We start from the raw sequence: 17,299 nt of genomic DNA on the forward strand, positions 1-17,299 counted from the left end.
TGCATAGGACAGCAGGTTTAGTGCACCTGACACGGCACAGTTATTTTAAAGAAGAATAAATTGTATTGGTTTGCCTATTCAGTGCTCATTTGTTTATTCTTTATACGATCCATGCAGTTAGTCATTATGTACTATCCAAAACAACTGATGAGAAGCTTTTCAGCGAGCAGATAGATGCATTTCCTTTTTGGCACCCCGTCACAAACCTGTCGAGAAAGCAACTTTCTTGGTGATAAGTTCATAGTCCACAATGGAGAATTGCGGCAGTTCAATCTTTCGCACTCCTGTAACTGCATTATCACCCCCACGCCAGTAAAATTCAATATCATCTGTTGTGTAGCCATCTGTAAATAAAAAAGGAGGAAAGCTTTAGGACATGGAACACTTGCAGTAGCACATCTGCTGCAAGAATAATCCAGTCATTTTACTTCGGTTTATTCTTATTCGAGATAAATATTTACAAAGTTCAAATACACTGAGCACTTCTGCTATGCATACTCTGTACATTTCAACTGGCCTTGATTTAATCTGGGACAAGTGAAACAGAAGCCACTTAGGAACAGGAATCAGAAACAGCTTGGTAAGAATAGAGAAAGGGACTTTTTTGTTATGGTACCTTGAGAGTAGCTAGAAGACTGTCTACCCTCACCCCATTCCACCTCACACTTTTGTTGTTTTCACTTGATATATTGTTTTGTTGTTTTAAAAACTTATGAAGGAGTGGGAAAATGGGTTAAAAATCCTGAGACAAATAAATAAGAGAAATAACTACTAGTTTATAGCCTAAACTGATAAGCCTAGCTAGTAGCTGACAGATTCAGATTTTTGACAGAGGAATCCAGAAGTACCAGGTGAAAGACAGATTTAACAAAAATGAAATCTGCATTTCTATTTTGCACTAATTTAATCCTCTTATACCCAGTTTGTACAACCATAGCAGCTGTTTAGAGCTTTGATTATTATATACATATCTAATAATCATCTACTTTTTAATAAAAAAACACTTTTAAAAGTTAAAACTTCTTTTTTCAAACAAGTATCACATTTCTGTCAATGTGCTTAGAAAGAATGTCAGGGAGTAATCATGGAAAGTGAGGAAGATTTATGGCAGGGCTGTTGGGCTGCAAATGAGATATTTCTTCTCATTCCTCCGAGGCTGCACTTGCTTCTTCAAGTCTGCCTTTCCAGTACTTACAGCATGTGCTAAACAGACTTTTCTGACTCAGAGCTCATGACTGCTGGGTGTGTGGCGACCAGGAACACCGCACCAGCTCAACGATCATGCTAAACTGCCTCTCACCATTACTGGACTGCATCCCCCTGCAGGCAAAGTGCCTGAATGGAAAAAGAATGTCACTTGTGCAGCTTGTTGATGACACCAGGAAAGAAACTGTGGGACTGATGCAGGAAATGACAAGCGGCAATTGAGAGAAAAATCAAAGGCTCGGCAGAGGAGTATCAACGTGATCCTCCAGTTTTAGATATACAGATCTGACTCCGATTCCTCTTATCTGATTCATGAGTTCTGTAGCCTGCAGACCCAACAGGGGTCTATTTAGCTATTTAGGGATGCTATTTAGCTAAAAATGAAGAATTTAAATTAGTTATGCTCAAGTGCAGTTTAAGTTCCACCGCAATCCAATGAATATACTTTGGGAAATAATCAAAGACATATTGATTTCCTAGAAATAGACTCTTGTGATTCGTAGTAAGCAAGCAAATAAAACAGACTAGAAACAGAGCCCCCTTTTCTTCCCCCCACTGCACTCCCCAAATCTGCCCTGATGGGTCCACCCCCCCCACCCCCATAGAGTTTGAAAGTGTGTGGGGAGATGCAGGGTAGAGGAGCGCAGGGGGACGAAATGAAGGTGAATTCTTGTGTGAGTGGAATCTCGCACACTGATAGCTTTGGATACAGTGCTAATAACTATTTACAGGCCCTTCTGAGCCATTTACAGCACAATCCTATCCATGTCTGCTCAGAGGTAAACCCCACTGAATCCAGTAAACTTAATCTCTGGTGAACGGGTAGAGAACTGCAGCCTTAATTGCTTTTACTTCCCCCATTGCTATCACGGACTTAATTCTATACCGAAGCCTGAGAAATATTTCATACTTCAAAAATTTATGTTTTCATGCTCTTATGCAGCTATTAGCATCTCTGGAAACATTTTTCATTTTTTTTAAAAAAAGAAGAAGTTATTTTGGTAACATGAAATATGGAGCTTAAATCAGGGGCAAACATGATGATGTCCTTGAACTTTATTTCCACTATTGTTCCTTGTTGCCTGCAGCACTCACTCTTTGCTTTCGCTGGAAAAAGCGGACACCAACATGTTGTTTCCTACTGAGTTAACCATATGATTGCTTCTCAAAGGCAGCTGGAAGCAATGATTAGTGACATCATCCTTTCATTCTGTTTCCATCAAAGGTGAGCACAGACCACATGTATAATATTTCTTTATGTTTCCTGTTTAAAATCTCCAAACAATTTTTTTTCTATCCTGCAGAGCTTTTTGACTATATCTCTAATATATATTTGTGTAACCTTGTTATCATGGTGCAATCTACGTGGCTGACCACAGATGGCACACTACAGTAGAATGACAATTACGAGGACATGACAGTGAAGATGGGAAGACGGGGCAAGTCTAAGCCTGAGGCGGAGGAGGTAGTGAGGGCAGAGGAAGAAAGGTGACCCGTTGAGGAGGCAGAGGTGATGTGTGAGGCAGAGCACAAGAAGAAGGAAGAAGGACTGGGGGGGGGGGCTTCAAAACACACCACAGGCGTCAACATGCTGCTAAAAGGAAGGTGAAAAGAAGGTGCATTGAAATTCCAACTTCAAGAGTTCAAAGCATGATGTCAGTTGTTGAATTTGAACTGCAAGGCAGATCCTGATAAGGATCCAGCCCACAGAACCAAAACAGTGCCCCACTTCTGGCCTAAGGTGGGGAGGAGGGCAGTGGGAGAGGTGCAAGTGGGAGCAGGGGGGTTTGCAGGGGGAGAAAGCATGGGCACAGGTCCTGCAAGTTATAGAAGAACATACAGAAAAAAATGCATCAAATACAAATATAATCCTAAATACATTTATACAGAATCTAGCTTCACTGATATCGGTGAAAATGGTTTCAATCTGAGGAAATGTTTGACTGAAGATTGAGTTGGAAATTCAATGTCCAACTTCTTTTATTAGGCCATACATAAACACATGCACACAACCACAGTAGTTTTATCAAGGCATCAGTTCTCTCTTATTGATAATGAACTGGATTTCCCCATTGCCACCCAACAGAGGTCTGAATAAGAACTGTTTTAATACACAGGCTGCAGAATTTTCATCGGAACAAAATTCAGTGAATGAATCATTCATTTCTTAAGGATTAACTGGGTCATTATATTTAATCCTTCTCTAAACTGGTGGACATGTGTTCCGCTTGACTGTAACATTTTCACTGGATTTGTGTCACATTATGTTTACTTGCTTCTTAAAAGACTGAAAAACTAATGTGCTGTAGAAAACCAACTCTATTGCATTTCAAGATCCATTACCTGATTTTTCTGTACTTTCAGATACACAAATATATATACTGTTTTAATGTACTTGCTGAGAACAGTAAGGAAGCACCACCACCAGGGACAAGTGCATAACTCCTAGTGCATGTGTGATCCAATTGTATGAAGGAGATAAATACAACAGTTCTAGCCTAAAATTAGACACAGCCCAATAATTGGTGATGGTGTCATGATTAGACCTCTGAATCTTCCAATATCCTAATTTCTTGAAACATGTGGATCCCCAAATTTTAATATATCCCTGAGAAAGCATCTGCAAAGGGTATTTAACAAGTCTTATTTCTGAAACATTCACATCTCAGGGCAGCACCTACAGTCACGAGAAATTGACACTAAATTTATTTAGGAATGTTTTGTCATAGGGACAGGCACTCTGTGAGAGAAGGACACCCTCAAATGCTCTCTAGTGTTAATCTGGATTAGATATGGGTATGTCCTTACTAAACTCTGCTCTTTTGCAATATCATTGTACCTATGAATATAAGTCCCTCATCTGGTAAATGTACCGCATGGAAAATATTATCTCTGAGAAATAATAAAAAAAGCATACACTTGTAAACCCAAAATGATCAAAATTTGCAAAATTAATTCAACATACAGAATAACAGATTTTGATGCGAAAATTAAAAGTTTAGAAACATATTGTTTCTGTTCGAGCGCTTAAAAAAGCATTAGTATGGAAAGGTGGGGTTGGAAACCCTTAATTTTTGTTATGTAGACCCTCTCCCCCGACAGCTACAGTCCTTAGCAAGGTGGAATGGGATTATGGCTTAGATACAATTGGCGAGAGTCATGTGGTAGGATTTCTTTAAGGGCACCCCTAACCATTTCTCCATAATCCCCGCAGCCCCCCTCCAATTTAATAAATAATAAATTAGACCAGGCATAGGCAAACTTGGTCCTCCAGATATTCTGGGACTACAACTCCCACCATCCCTGATCACTGGTTCTGTTAGCTAGGGATGATGGGAGTTGTAGTCCTAAAACATCTGGAGAGCCGAGTTTGCCTATGCCTGGATTAGACAAATTAATAGAGGCTATCAGTGGCTACTAGTCTTCATAGCCATATGCTGCTTCCAGAATCAGATGCACCCAGCCTCTGAACACAGTTGCTGGGGATGGGGAATAACAGCAAGAGGCTACTATTCCCACATGCCCTTGCTGTGAGCTGCCTATAAGCATCTGGTCAGCCACTGTGAGAAAGGGGTTGGGCTAGATTCGCCTTTAATCTGATCCAGCAGAGCTCTTCATGTATTCTTATGATTCGACAAAGTACACATACTTCTGTACTTCCTGGGATTATCTGGTGTTTTGGAACAGAAAGATTTGATATTTATATATTACTCATTTTTCTGAAAGGCTTACCACTGACACCTGAACATTCCCACAAATATACCACAAAAGCTAAATGTCACCACTCAAGTGAAAAATTCACACAAAATCTAGAATGCAGACACCAGTTGTTTGTGGAATGTTACAGAATAGATTGTAGACATACTGAAACCTGCAGCCTGCCACTGCATCTCTCTTTCACTAAAAAGTGAAGAGGAATGCAATTTATTGCAAATTCTATGTATCGTTTATAAAAGTGCCCCAAATGTTCTTGTTTGCTTCAGTTGTAATTGGTTATTAAAACTGTAGGTTGGGCTGACCAAGCTATTCTTCCTGGGCTTATAATTTGTTCACCCTGTTTCACACCTGGACATAATAATTCATTCTTCTGTACAGTACTGACTACTATCCCAGGTAACCTATGCTATTTCACAAATCCAAAGGAAACAATCCTAATCTCCATGACCCAGATCAAGCTACTACAAGAGAATTTTAGCAATGTCTGCAGCACCTGCAGCACTCTTCAAAACACCATTTGAAATTCCCTTTTCATCGTTCTGATAACACCATTATTTGCTGCAGCAGAGTAACGAAGCTATGTAGTCCCTGATCCAAATCTCTACTCAAGGATGTTTTCCATCCCTGCTCAATATCAGATGCTATGCAGAAATGGTCCATCAAAGGTGCTTATTTTGCCATACAAAATATCATCAAGTGCTGTTGTACTCAGTTAAACCTGGACATGCTACTTATAGTCTCTGCAGGCCGTTTAACAATTTTGACTTCTACTCTGAAGGAAACTGAAATCCAAAATAAGAGGTCAAATCAAAACAACAAGCAAACAATAAACCCAATTTGGCAAAAATCAATAAATAAAAGAGGGTTGGGGGAAGAGAAGTGGCATTATTTACAAAAGATGATGGTTATGAACAATCTTAGCAGTGCCATTTTGGCACTGAAAAGACAACAAAAATGTATGTGCCTGGATATGCCAGAAACCTCAAAATTTTCATTCCAGCTTTCAGTACAAAATTAAAAGATTAATGAAACATAACCAGTGAAATGAGGCACAACAATACCTTCTAAGTCAAGCTTTTCGCACAAGCACACTAATATGTAACATCTAACCCCTATCCCCACTTGCTTGGCAGGCTAACGTGGTAGTGAATTAGAACCATGAATAGAAGTAGTGAATAACATCTGGCAACTCCAATAATGCTGGCAGTGAAATTGCATTAGTGCTCTACTTTGCTCAATTATTCTACAGTTATATCACAAATATAAGTTGCAAGGAATAAAGCATAATTCCCAAACATAATGCCCACAATGTAAAGTTACCAATTTCCTTTGTTGAAAGGGAAATGTACAATGTGCCTATGGGGAATTTCCACTCTGTTCACCAACACTGTATTCTCGCAACTTGGGTTTTGGCACATGTGCCGTAACATGAGTGTGTTTCATTAATCTGCACCAGCTTTGGCTGGTATGCCAATTGTTCCCCTTTCCTGGAGAGAGGTCTGCCTTAGCCACAGTAATCCATGCTCTAGTCATGCCCTGGCCTGGGTACTGTAATCTACGGTATTGTGCTCTCTGTTGGGGCTGCATTTGAACTTTCCTTCAGCTAGTTCAAAATACAGCTGCCAGAATCCTGACAGCTCGACTATGTAATACCACTTGGGCATGGAAGTTGGCTCATGTAACACCATCATTACACCAAGTGCACTGTTTGTCAATGCATTCCTAAGTGCTAGCTTTAATAATTAAAGCTTTTAACAAATTTGGCTTGATATATCTGAAGGACTGTCTAAAGTGTCAATATCAAATTGACCATAGGTTAAGATCAACAACAGAGCCCTCCTAGTCTGCCCACCAGTTAGTTCAGGGAAGTCCTTTTCTGTGGTGACCTCACAGCTCTTGAACTTCATAACAACTTATTTCTGGAAGGCTGCCACACAACAGTGTTTTCAAAAGCCTTGGAAATCTACCTGTTTCAGGTAGTCTTCACATGACAGATATCTCTGAAGGCTTTTGATGAGCTTTTAATTGTACTATGAAATTATGTTGTATTAGGGTTGCCATGTAGGGACGCGGGTGGCGCTGTGGGTTAAACCACAGAGCCTAGGACTTGCCGATCAGAAGGTCGGCGGTTTGAATCTCTGCGATGGGGTGAGCTCCCGTTGCTCGGTTCCAGCTCCTGCCAACCTAGCAGTTTGAAAGCACATCAAAGTGCAAGTAGATAAATAGGTAATACCTCCGGCGGGAAGGTAAACGGCGTTTACGTGTGCTGCTCTGGTTTGCCAGAAGCGGCTTAGTCATGCTGGCCACATGACCCGGAAGCTGTACGCCGACTCCCTCGGCCAATAAAGCGAGATGAGCGCCGCAACCCCAGAGTCGGTCACGACTGGACCTAATGGTCAGGGGTCCCTTTACCTTTACCTAGGGTTGCCATATGAGGGGTACTCAGAAAAATGGCCTATTCATATTTAAAAATAAAAATAAATTTCCATCTGAGTTATGAGTAATTTTCAGGAGATGTAAACAAAGTAATTCATTCTGACATTTCATTTTGGCCTTTCTGGACATAGTAACCTGTTGTATGGTATCTCTAAGCAGAAACATGAAAGGGCACAAGGATTTCTTACTCATGTTCACAAACTGGTTTTCAGTAGTACACATGGATTTCTTCCTTTAGCAGTTCATCTAAGTCTCAGCATGACAAGAGACAATAGGAGAACAAATCTAGATCCTGTATGATACCAGCCTATAAAGACCTGCATTTTGCAAGCAGATTCTTCCAAGAGGTTAACCTACTCTTCCAAGTTCTCTCAGTAGTAGCCTCTTAATTATGTCAATATGCATATGAGTGTTACATAATCTTGCCTCCTGGGCTAGAAAAGGAGGATATCTGCATGCAAATATTCATTAAAAAGAAGCCAGCAATAATATCGTAATATCTTTACATACATAAAAGGAACTTGGCCTCAAAGCAAAAGATGACACACTACATTTGTATGCAAAGAACACCACACAGGCTCATTTATGCCTGGGTATGTGAGTCTTGTACCGACAGAAGAATGTATTAATAATAAAACAATGAAATAAACTAGCACAGGAGGGCTTCAGATTTAGGGGATGATTGGAGAATACTAAACCATGATCTAAAGAAACCCGGGACTGTTGGAAACTTTATCATATGCTGCTGGAGCTCAGAGGAAGAATATGTGACTGCGTGCCTAGTCAAGTAAAAAAGTTTAGCAGAGCATAGTCTGGGGTGAGCCATATTCTAAAGAGTAATCCATAGTGTGGCACATGTACCTTACAGGGTTTACGGAACATGATTTTTCTTCCTGTCATATCTCAGGCTTTTCTGTGCATAACACAGCAGAGCATGGAAACTCATGTCTGCATGGGGTTTCTCTTTGCTGGATCAGGATGATGGACTAAAAGGAACTAGCCAAGAACAGATAAGAAGCCTCCTCTCAGGCGAGAGCTCAGAGCTGTGAAACTACATCACAGCAGTAGGGAAACTCAGGCAAATATGCCCCTCCAGGCCTCTCCATCTAGGGTACTTTCCCTAGGCCATGCTCCCCTCCTCAGGCCACACCCCTCTCTTTTGAGGCTTCCCACACCCCTCACTACCTGTGTTCTGCATCCTCCCTGAGTGCTTTTGCCTGGTGAAATAAGTCTGTGAACTGACAATACCAATTTCTTGCCTGGATGGAGAGGTCTGTGTGTGCAGAAATCTCCAGCTTCTACATGGTTGCAGTACAACCTAGTCACATCTGTTGCCTAACCCACTTTTGCCTCTGCCCTCTTCCTTCAGTGGAAGGTTGCTTATAAGCAAATGCAGCTTTTAGGCTAATAAAGGTTTCCAACTCTGCTATATAATTTAATGAGACTTCATTAAATTTTGTCACCTAAGGTCACAAAAAGAAAGAAAGAAAAAGGACACAGCCTTCATTTATTTGAGCAGAAGTTCATCTTCCGGTAATCATTTAAAACCACATTCAGCACAGTTCCAAGTTTTCACCGATTTATCTGTACACTGGAAAAATGCCTGCCAGATTGTGGGAATGTACTGTATAAGAAAAGAAGCCCCCCAAATACAATTGGCAACTGCAACCACCCTTCCCGCTCTCAGATGGATTTCACCAGCTTTCCTTTTTGTAGCTCCCTCTTTTCTTCTCCGTTAGATGCTGTGTTTGTTTGTTTGTTTGTTTGTTTGTTTCCTCCATACAGAACTTGGGGCTTCCTTACCCTCTGCTGCCTACTCCACTTTCCCCCTTTCTAGCTATTTGACCCTTCTCTCTTGGGTCTTCTCCCACCACCCTTGTTGGCCCCACCTCCCCCACAACTCTCTTTCCCCCCAGGACACTAGTTTTGCCTAATACATCTCCTCTGAGGCACTTTGGAGGTAGTCATTCACAGATGCTCTGATCTGGACGCAGTATGAGCAGAGATGACTTGACCTGGAGGTGCTAATGGCCTGGATGAGGGCCAATAAACTGAAAATGAATTGTGACAAGATGATACTCTACTGGTGGGTTGCTTTGATGTCAAGATAATAGGTTGGTGCCCTGTTTTGGATTGGGGTTAACTTCATTGAAGAAGTACCCACAGCACCTGCTACTTCAAGGGAGTTTAACTCCTTGAAGAGTCCATGGAGGCTGCAGCTAGTGCAGCATGCTACCTATTCTCCATGATCTGCACATGGTGCAGGGACCAAATACTTGATGAAGTGCCTCTTCTGGTATGTCCCAGCCCGGTCATGGAGATCAGTAGAGGGTACCACCAAAGCAAGGCTAAGGGATGGCAACTTCACTGAGGACCTTCTCTCTGTAGATTTCCCAGCATCTGGAGGCGTGTCTGTCATCACCTATACTCCAATTCTGTTGGATACTGAAGACATGCCTCTTTACCCAGGCCTTTGAATCTTACTGAGATTGCTCTTTAGGGTCAATGAATTTAACAATCTATGGGAATGTTTTATCTTGTTTGCTGTTTAAAGGCTTGAGATTATTTATTATGATTTTGTATTGTTGTCTACCTGTGTATTTTATATTCTTATTCTGAGCTGCTCAGCAATTTTTAAAAAATTAAGATTGATATATAAATGGATTTAATAAATAAATGATCTAAATGAACTAAATAATGCTGTCATTTGCTTTCCTTCTCAGACATTATTTGGAGCTTAACAGTTCTCACTTTCTAAATTATATTCTCAGAAGAAATGTTTGAACAGCAGTTTTGAACCAGCAAGAGAGCCTTTGGGGCATAATTTGTGCTGTGAAAATGCCACCTGTCTGTGTGTTGAAGGCATTTTCCTTCCAGCTCACTGCATACCTAGAGCATTTGGACACCCTAGTCAGAACTCTCACTCAGCAAATTAAATTATCCAGTCCCAATAATTCCTGAGCTCTTAGATACTATAAAAATAAAGTTCTTTTGCTTGTCATAAGGAACATGTGAGCTTCTGTAAAAATAAATAAATCATTTAATTGTTTGCACTGCTGCTTTTATATTATACCATTTAAAGGTTATTGCTAACATTACTTTCCAAGTGTGGAATCTAAGGTTTACTTTTGAAGTTCCAGTTCCAGAAGTATTTAGATATTTCAAGCTGGAAGACAGACTAAGAAAGGGAAGCTAGTGGGTCAGCTTCTGGATTTGTTTTGCTCAGCATGTACAAAATGAGTGGCAGGCCAGATCAAGGCGCAATGAGGTTCTTAAAATGTGTTTATTTATTTAACTGCAGACCTGGCAGCTGGATGCTTACATAGTAATCTGAAGCAGGGGACCTAGACATTTGAATATATATATTTTTTGTCCACATAATATACGGTAACTCTGTTTTAGGTTTACACCTAAATACTTGAGGGTGCCTGTCAAAAACTTGTCATATTTATCCAGCTATGGATCAATATACCTTACTGTGATTGCTATGAAATAGGATTGTTATTAATGCCTTGGATTCATAAACCAACTGAAACTTTGTCTTTTAGCCTTTCATGATAAGCACATTTGCATTTTTGTCTATCAATTCTGGAGATATATTACACCATCTCTATGCCATTCTTCATCTCCCGTAATTTCAGAAGAGGAAATTCTTTCTGGAAAGAGGAAAAAGCTTATTGCTAGAATGACAAATAGCCTTTTTGGCAACTTCTAATTTATTACAAGCCTGCCTCCCACCCTACACAAACAGGATGCATGTGTGTGCACACACACGCGCGTTTGGATCATTGCTCGGCAACTGAAACCTAGTGCTGATAAGGTTTGGGCTTAGGAGGAGCACATGCTGCACTTTGTCAGAACAAGCCAAGCTCCCACCACAGGACTGGAAGCTGAATGCATTATGATTCCATCAGCTAGGCCTTAGGGAATACTCCATGGACATGGTAAGGTATCTAGACACCCAGCAAAGCATCTATATACCCAGCTAAGATCTTTTACATCCCCTGCCACTGCACTCAGCACTGCCTCCTTTAGTTTCTTCCTATCCTTCTTGGCCTCTCTCTGCAGTGCTAAGACCTTCCTTTTTAGAGGTCAGACTTTAATTCCTGTTGGTGAAAACTACAGAGTTCTCCCCCAGTCCATATCCTGAAGACCATAAAGCACACTTTTCATGCATTTATGTATCTGTTGTAAGTTTCAGTATCTCCAATTTTAAATGCCAGGAGCGGTATCAAATTTCTTCATTTAAGTTCACACCGGAGTACCCTGGTGGTGCAATTTCTGATCTTTGCTGGCTCCAATAAACATTTTTGTGAACCTATTTCCCCTCTATTCTAATATTTGACCTTCTATTGCAACGTAGACATTCAGTGCCATATTTTACACTATTTTCTCACCTGCTCACCCCCCATTTCTGGTCTGCCATCCTCCAGTGCCCAAAGCAATAACCCAAGACTATCTAACAGCTCTGCAGGGTTCCATTCAGACAACTGCCAGTCCTTGGCAGAGCAGAGCACATAAGAAAAATTCTCTTTCTGTTTTCACAAATGTGCATTGAAGAAATATGCTATTGCTCAAGGTCTCACCAGCATTTACTTTCATCTTTCCTCACATTTGTACCAAAAATACAACATCTTTTTATTATCTTAACAAATTAACAAGACATGGCAGTTCTGCTGCAATCATGTTATATAAACATCTCCCATGAAGATATATCATTAGATTATATTTTAAGCTCCCATATGTCATCAGAATTCATGCTGAAGCAACCTTACAAAGCAATCTTTATGACAGATTTCTATGGATTAACCAGGTTCCCCTCCCCTCTCCCAACAATTTTCTCTGACATTTTGTTAAAACTTTAATACTCTAAGCATTGACAGTTGACATCCTTTCTGACACTACTTTTACCAAACATCAGCATATGCTACAAAATAGTAAATGATGCCTTGCAGATTTAGGCCTCTTAACTTGAAATACACAGAAATGTGTTGGTAACCAATGGCACCACCAATTAACTCTATTAACTCTATTGTGCACAATTCAGTTTTCTGGCTTCTTTCAGAAATCACTTAGATCTTCTAGATCTCTTTGCATTGTGTTGTTCTTGCCGCCCGCTGCATAAACTTTACAATGTGCTGTAAACATTACAGTCTTTATTAATAGGCAGCATGTATTTAAATAGCCTTTTATGCTCCAGCTGCTGGTGATGTAGATGAAACACGGCATTTGATGTAACTGGAGCTTATGGTGGGAAGGTGAGGGAGTGTAGAAGGGATCTTAATGGCCATTTGCAGGCCTAACAGCTTTTAGTTTTTTACAGCCTAGAGCTGCCAACATACGCAGACAGGGGCAAATCATAAGCATCACCATTATAGGCCAGTGCAGCTGGTAATTAACAGTTGCATTACACAAGCATCTCTGGATTGGTTTCCTATAATACATGTTTCATATCTGTCTGTCTATCTATCTATCTATATCTATCTATCTATCTATCATCTATCTATCTATCTATCTATCTATCTATCTATCTATCTATCTATCTATCTATCATCTATCTATCTATCATCTATCTATCTATCTATCTATCTATCTATCTATCATCTATCTATCTATCTATCATCTATCTATATCTATCTATATGGGGTCGTGGAGGCGCTGTGGTCTAAACCACAGAGCCTAGGGCTTGCTGATCAGAAGGTCGGCAGTTCGAATCCCCACGATGGGGTGAGCTCCCGTTGCTCGGTTCCAGCTCCTGCCCACCTAGCAGTTTGAAAGCACATCAAAGTGCAAGTAGATAAATAGGTACCACTCTGGCAGGAAGGTAAACGGCGTTTCTGTGTGCTACTCTGGCTTGCCAGAAGCGGCTTAGTCATGCTGGACACATGAGCCGAAAGCTGTACGCCGGCTCCCTTGGCCAGTAAAGTGAGATGAGCGCCACAACCCCAGAGTCATCCGCGACTGGACCTAATGGTCAGGGATCCCTTTACCATAATATCTGAAGAAGAAAAAGGCTTCTCAATGCTTTGAGATGGGAAAGGCTTTGTTTCAAATGAAATTAGTTCACATTTCTATGGGAGGTGCAGAGGGATTTGGTTTAGTGGAAGGAGGGAGATTAGAAAAGTGGGGAAAGGCTTCACTGAATCTACTTTAGAGTTAATTGAATACTAGTTACTGAAACTATCAGCAGATGGAGCTGCTGCTTTACTTAACCCATTTTAAAGAACATACCAAGGAGCAATTTCCACCCATTATAAATAGCAGTTTCAAAGGAGTGATTTTTGTCAGGAACCAACAAAAGAAGAAAGGGTTATATTCCTCTTCCTCACCTGCTGCAATAACCCAAATGCTCAACAGACCTGCTCCCCCCCCCCCCCAAATGGCTGTGGGCATTTTAAAAAACACGCATATAAAGGCAAATATGAATTTAACATCAGATTTAGTTTGGCTCAAACACTGTGTTTAATAATGAGCGCTCTATGTTTTCACATGCTAAAACAGCCAAAAATATCAATTTTTCTCCATGATTCTGCTTTTTCAAACATTTTCTTGCTGAGGACTATTAGTCCTAGGCTTCTTGCATGAGAAAGCTGCAGGAAAATCCAATGAAGGACCCTGCACCAAAAATACAAGGGGTAAGCATTACTAGAATCAGTCTCTTTTTTTAAATGGAGGCATAGTTTGTATGGTGTGTGGCAGGGGTGGGGAATCTCCAAGCCATAGGCCTGGCAAAATTCCTAATTTGGCTCCCTCAAACCATGGCCACCTGCCTCAAATCTAATGTTGTATGTGCCATGAGGTGTGAACCAGGCTGGGATATGACCGTTTCAGTTGCACAGATGATCCCTACAGAAAGCCGGGTTGAACTCACCGCCTATCATCTGACAGGGCAATGAATCCAACCCTGTTGTGCAACTGGCTTCCCTATGGGGAACTGGGCCATGCAGCTGATTCTTAAAGAAAGCAGCTCTTGTGCTGCAGTTCCCAAGCACCCAACAACCAGCTGCCCCCCCCATTGAACCCTACTAGAGTATTGTACATATGTCAATAAAAGTTTGAGAGTCTGACATCTCAGCATAGCAAGGAAGGCTGTAACCAGGCGATCTTGCTTATTCAGTCTGCTGTACAGGTGTTAAGCACTGACTCAGAGCTCCAAGGCTCCTGCTCTGCCTTCTTATGATTCTTTAAATTGACTTGGACTGCACAGCGTTTCAGAAAACTCATTCCAAAAGAGGACAGCTCCCAAGTCCTTCACATTGGGGACTGTCATCTGTAAAGCAGTACACATGGCTACCCTACTAGGGTAAGATTATGGGATAGCGTGATCAGAACAAGAGACTAAGGAATCTGGTTCTTGAGTTCTCAGTTGTTCTCTTTGCAAATCTGGAGGTTCAGTTAGTCAAGAAGAAGTGTGCTAAGACTCCTGAGTTCAATTTTATATATGGGGTGTATGGTATATCCAGATTTAAGTGAGAGAGGGGGGAGACAGATAATACAAAGCATTATCACTACTTTCACAAATCCATCCTTTTTTCTTTCTTTTTTTTTGGAAAATATTAAATTATGTTCATGTGGAACAAACTGTGCCGGATTTTCAGCCCCAGCTGGAATCTCCCTAGTGAGCTTTACTATACCTTCTGGCTAAAAAAGGCGTCCTAAAAATCAGCCAAATCCCTGAAGGAAAATAAAAGGATTTAAACATAAGCAGCTGCCCTATGTTGCTTGACTTACAAAATTTAAAGAAATGTGTTCTTAAGAATCCATGAACTGAAAGCCTAAGGCTAGCCAATGGTCCATTTCAAGAATGGTCAAGTGGACTCTGAAATAAAATAATAAAGCATTCAGCCAGCCCACACCTTCTGGCCATTTAACAGCCCAAGGTAAAATTCAGCTGAACCAAAGGAGTAGTTGTATAGCTAATTCTATTCCATGGAGCAAATATGTCACCGAAATGTGGAATATAAAAGTGAAGACAGATATTCTAAAATGTGGTGAAAATGGTTTCAACGTGCATTTCCTGTATTCTGAGGAATTCTGAGGAACACATCCAAAGTGATACTTAACTTCCTGGTCTTCCCTGCCTGCTTGCTACCTCAAATTCTGTATGATGTCTAAGATAGACAACAGTTTCCTGCTAACTAATTAAATGCCTCCTGTTCAACACTTCCACTAAGGAAATATGACACTAAGGTATAGTGCTTGCAAAATGATCTCACACTGGAGGGACATGAGAAGAGCCAATATTGACTTTAGCACAGAGCATGCTTGTCATCTAGTGGTTAGATGAACCACAGGGTTCAAATTCCCACTTGGCCATTAATTTCACTGATTGATCTTGGGCCAGTAACTGCCTCTCAGCCTAACCTACATCAAAGAGTCATGGGGAAATAAATGAGGAACAGAGAACCGTATACACCACCCTGGTCTCCTTGCAGAAAAGGGTGGGATATAAATGGAATACATTAAATAACAAACAAAAACATTATAACACGGGATCATTTGCATGATGTCCATGAGCCTGAACAGGCTTAAAGAGAACCAGAGAGAAGGTAAATTTTGCATCCCTTTTTTGAGCCACAGCAGGACAAACCATGTTTATGAAGTAGGAAGACTTTAAAAAACCTTTGGCGGACAAGGGTGGGGGTGTGTGACTTATTGCAAGCAGAGATAAAATATTTTTTATCAAGCTCTCTAATGGAGAGTGGATTTGTTGACTGGGAGTTTACTGTTTCCACCTCATATGTCAACATTACCAGCTACTGGGTTTCATACAAAACAAACCTAAGTATTTGCTTGGTTGCATGATTGTCAACATTCATAATGTAACTTATGGAGAACATATTGCTTGCCACATTGTATTTATGAATCCAGCAATCTGTGTTGATGAGGTTCAGGAAAGAGAGTTCTTCGGAGGAGCTGCATCAGTGGTAACAAATGAGGCATTACATTACCTTCTATCACACTATCAGCATCAACAGCTGAGATTTAAGGGGCTTCTGCAGAGGGTTGGAAACGCTTTTTCAATTATGAAATGGATGCAGGCCACTTCTGAAGGAGGCTGCAGATTACCGTACCTCTGACAGCACTAGTAGTATAATCCAGTTTAAAGCTATACAGACTATCCATGGAAGTAAAGTCCACCAAACTCAATGGACCTAATTTCAAGTAGACATGCGTTGGATTGCACTGTAAGGGAGAAACTAGGTGCTATGTTAAATACATGTATGCATTTAACGTAACCTTTTTGCTTTAAAAAAACTGCCATTTGGGGAGGGGGAACGAGCATGTTGGGGGAATTAAACTCCCTACAAGCTGCAATCTTGATGGATCCCTGCCCCCTCTGCTATTTTCTCTTGAAGGGAAGCTGCAATTGGATTGCAGAAACTGTAGAGTTAAGTAATTATGTTAGAAACTGACTTTTTAAAATATATATATATATGCATATTTGTAACCACAACCGTGGAAGTTTTTCTTTGTCCTTTGTCTTCCTTGTAAGAGTTTTGATTTTAACATTCATTCAATACCTTCTAACTTCTGGGCATTGTAGCTATGCCATGTTCAACTTATACACACTATTCTTGCAAATAAAACTTTAAAAATGTGAAATTGGCAAGACTTCCCCCTTCAATTCTGCAGCAGTCTTGGTAGACTTTCAAAGCAAAATGAGCAAAACATTTTTTAAAATAAATAAATCATGAAAGCCATTGTTTTTGAAATGGTGGCATGTTCTTCCTTGCTATAGAATCATAGAATTGGAAGAAAGAATATCACTGAGAGCACTAATCAGCTCCTCAAGATTTCAGGGATTTGAGTTCTGTCTTCCTCCTCCTATGAATAGGATGAGCATTACCAGCTGAGGATGGACTGTCTGAATGTGAGGCAATTCTCAAAAAATTAAAATACTATTTTGTTTTTTATTCTTGTCATGTTTCAGGATAAA

The 17,299-nt window shown here is 40.5% G+C and overlaps 1 protein-coding gene across 6 annotated transcripts in view; it reads right to left on the bottom strand.

The window, feature by feature from the left end:
- Positions 1–17,299, bottom strand: part of GABRB2 (gamma-aminobutyric acid type A receptor subunit beta2) — a 190,807-nt gene that overhangs the window by 23,142 nt on the left and 150,366 nt on the right. For all 6 annotated transcript variants that reach the window (XM_077924418.1, XM_028717411.2, XM_028717407.2 and 3 more), the window contains exon 7: positions 207–344. In XM_077924418.1, coding sequence (XP_077780544.1) covers positions 207–344 — 138 coding nt within the window. The remainder of the gene's footprint in view (positions 1–206; positions 345–17,299) is intronic.

The sequence above is a fragment of the Podarcis muralis genome, chromosome 2 (genome assembly GCF_964188315.1).
Source record: "Podarcis muralis chromosome 2, rPodMur119.hap1.1, whole genome shotgun sequence".
Classification (NCBI taxonomy): Eukaryota; Metazoa; Chordata; class Lepidosauria; order Squamata; family Lacertidae; genus Podarcis; species Podarcis muralis.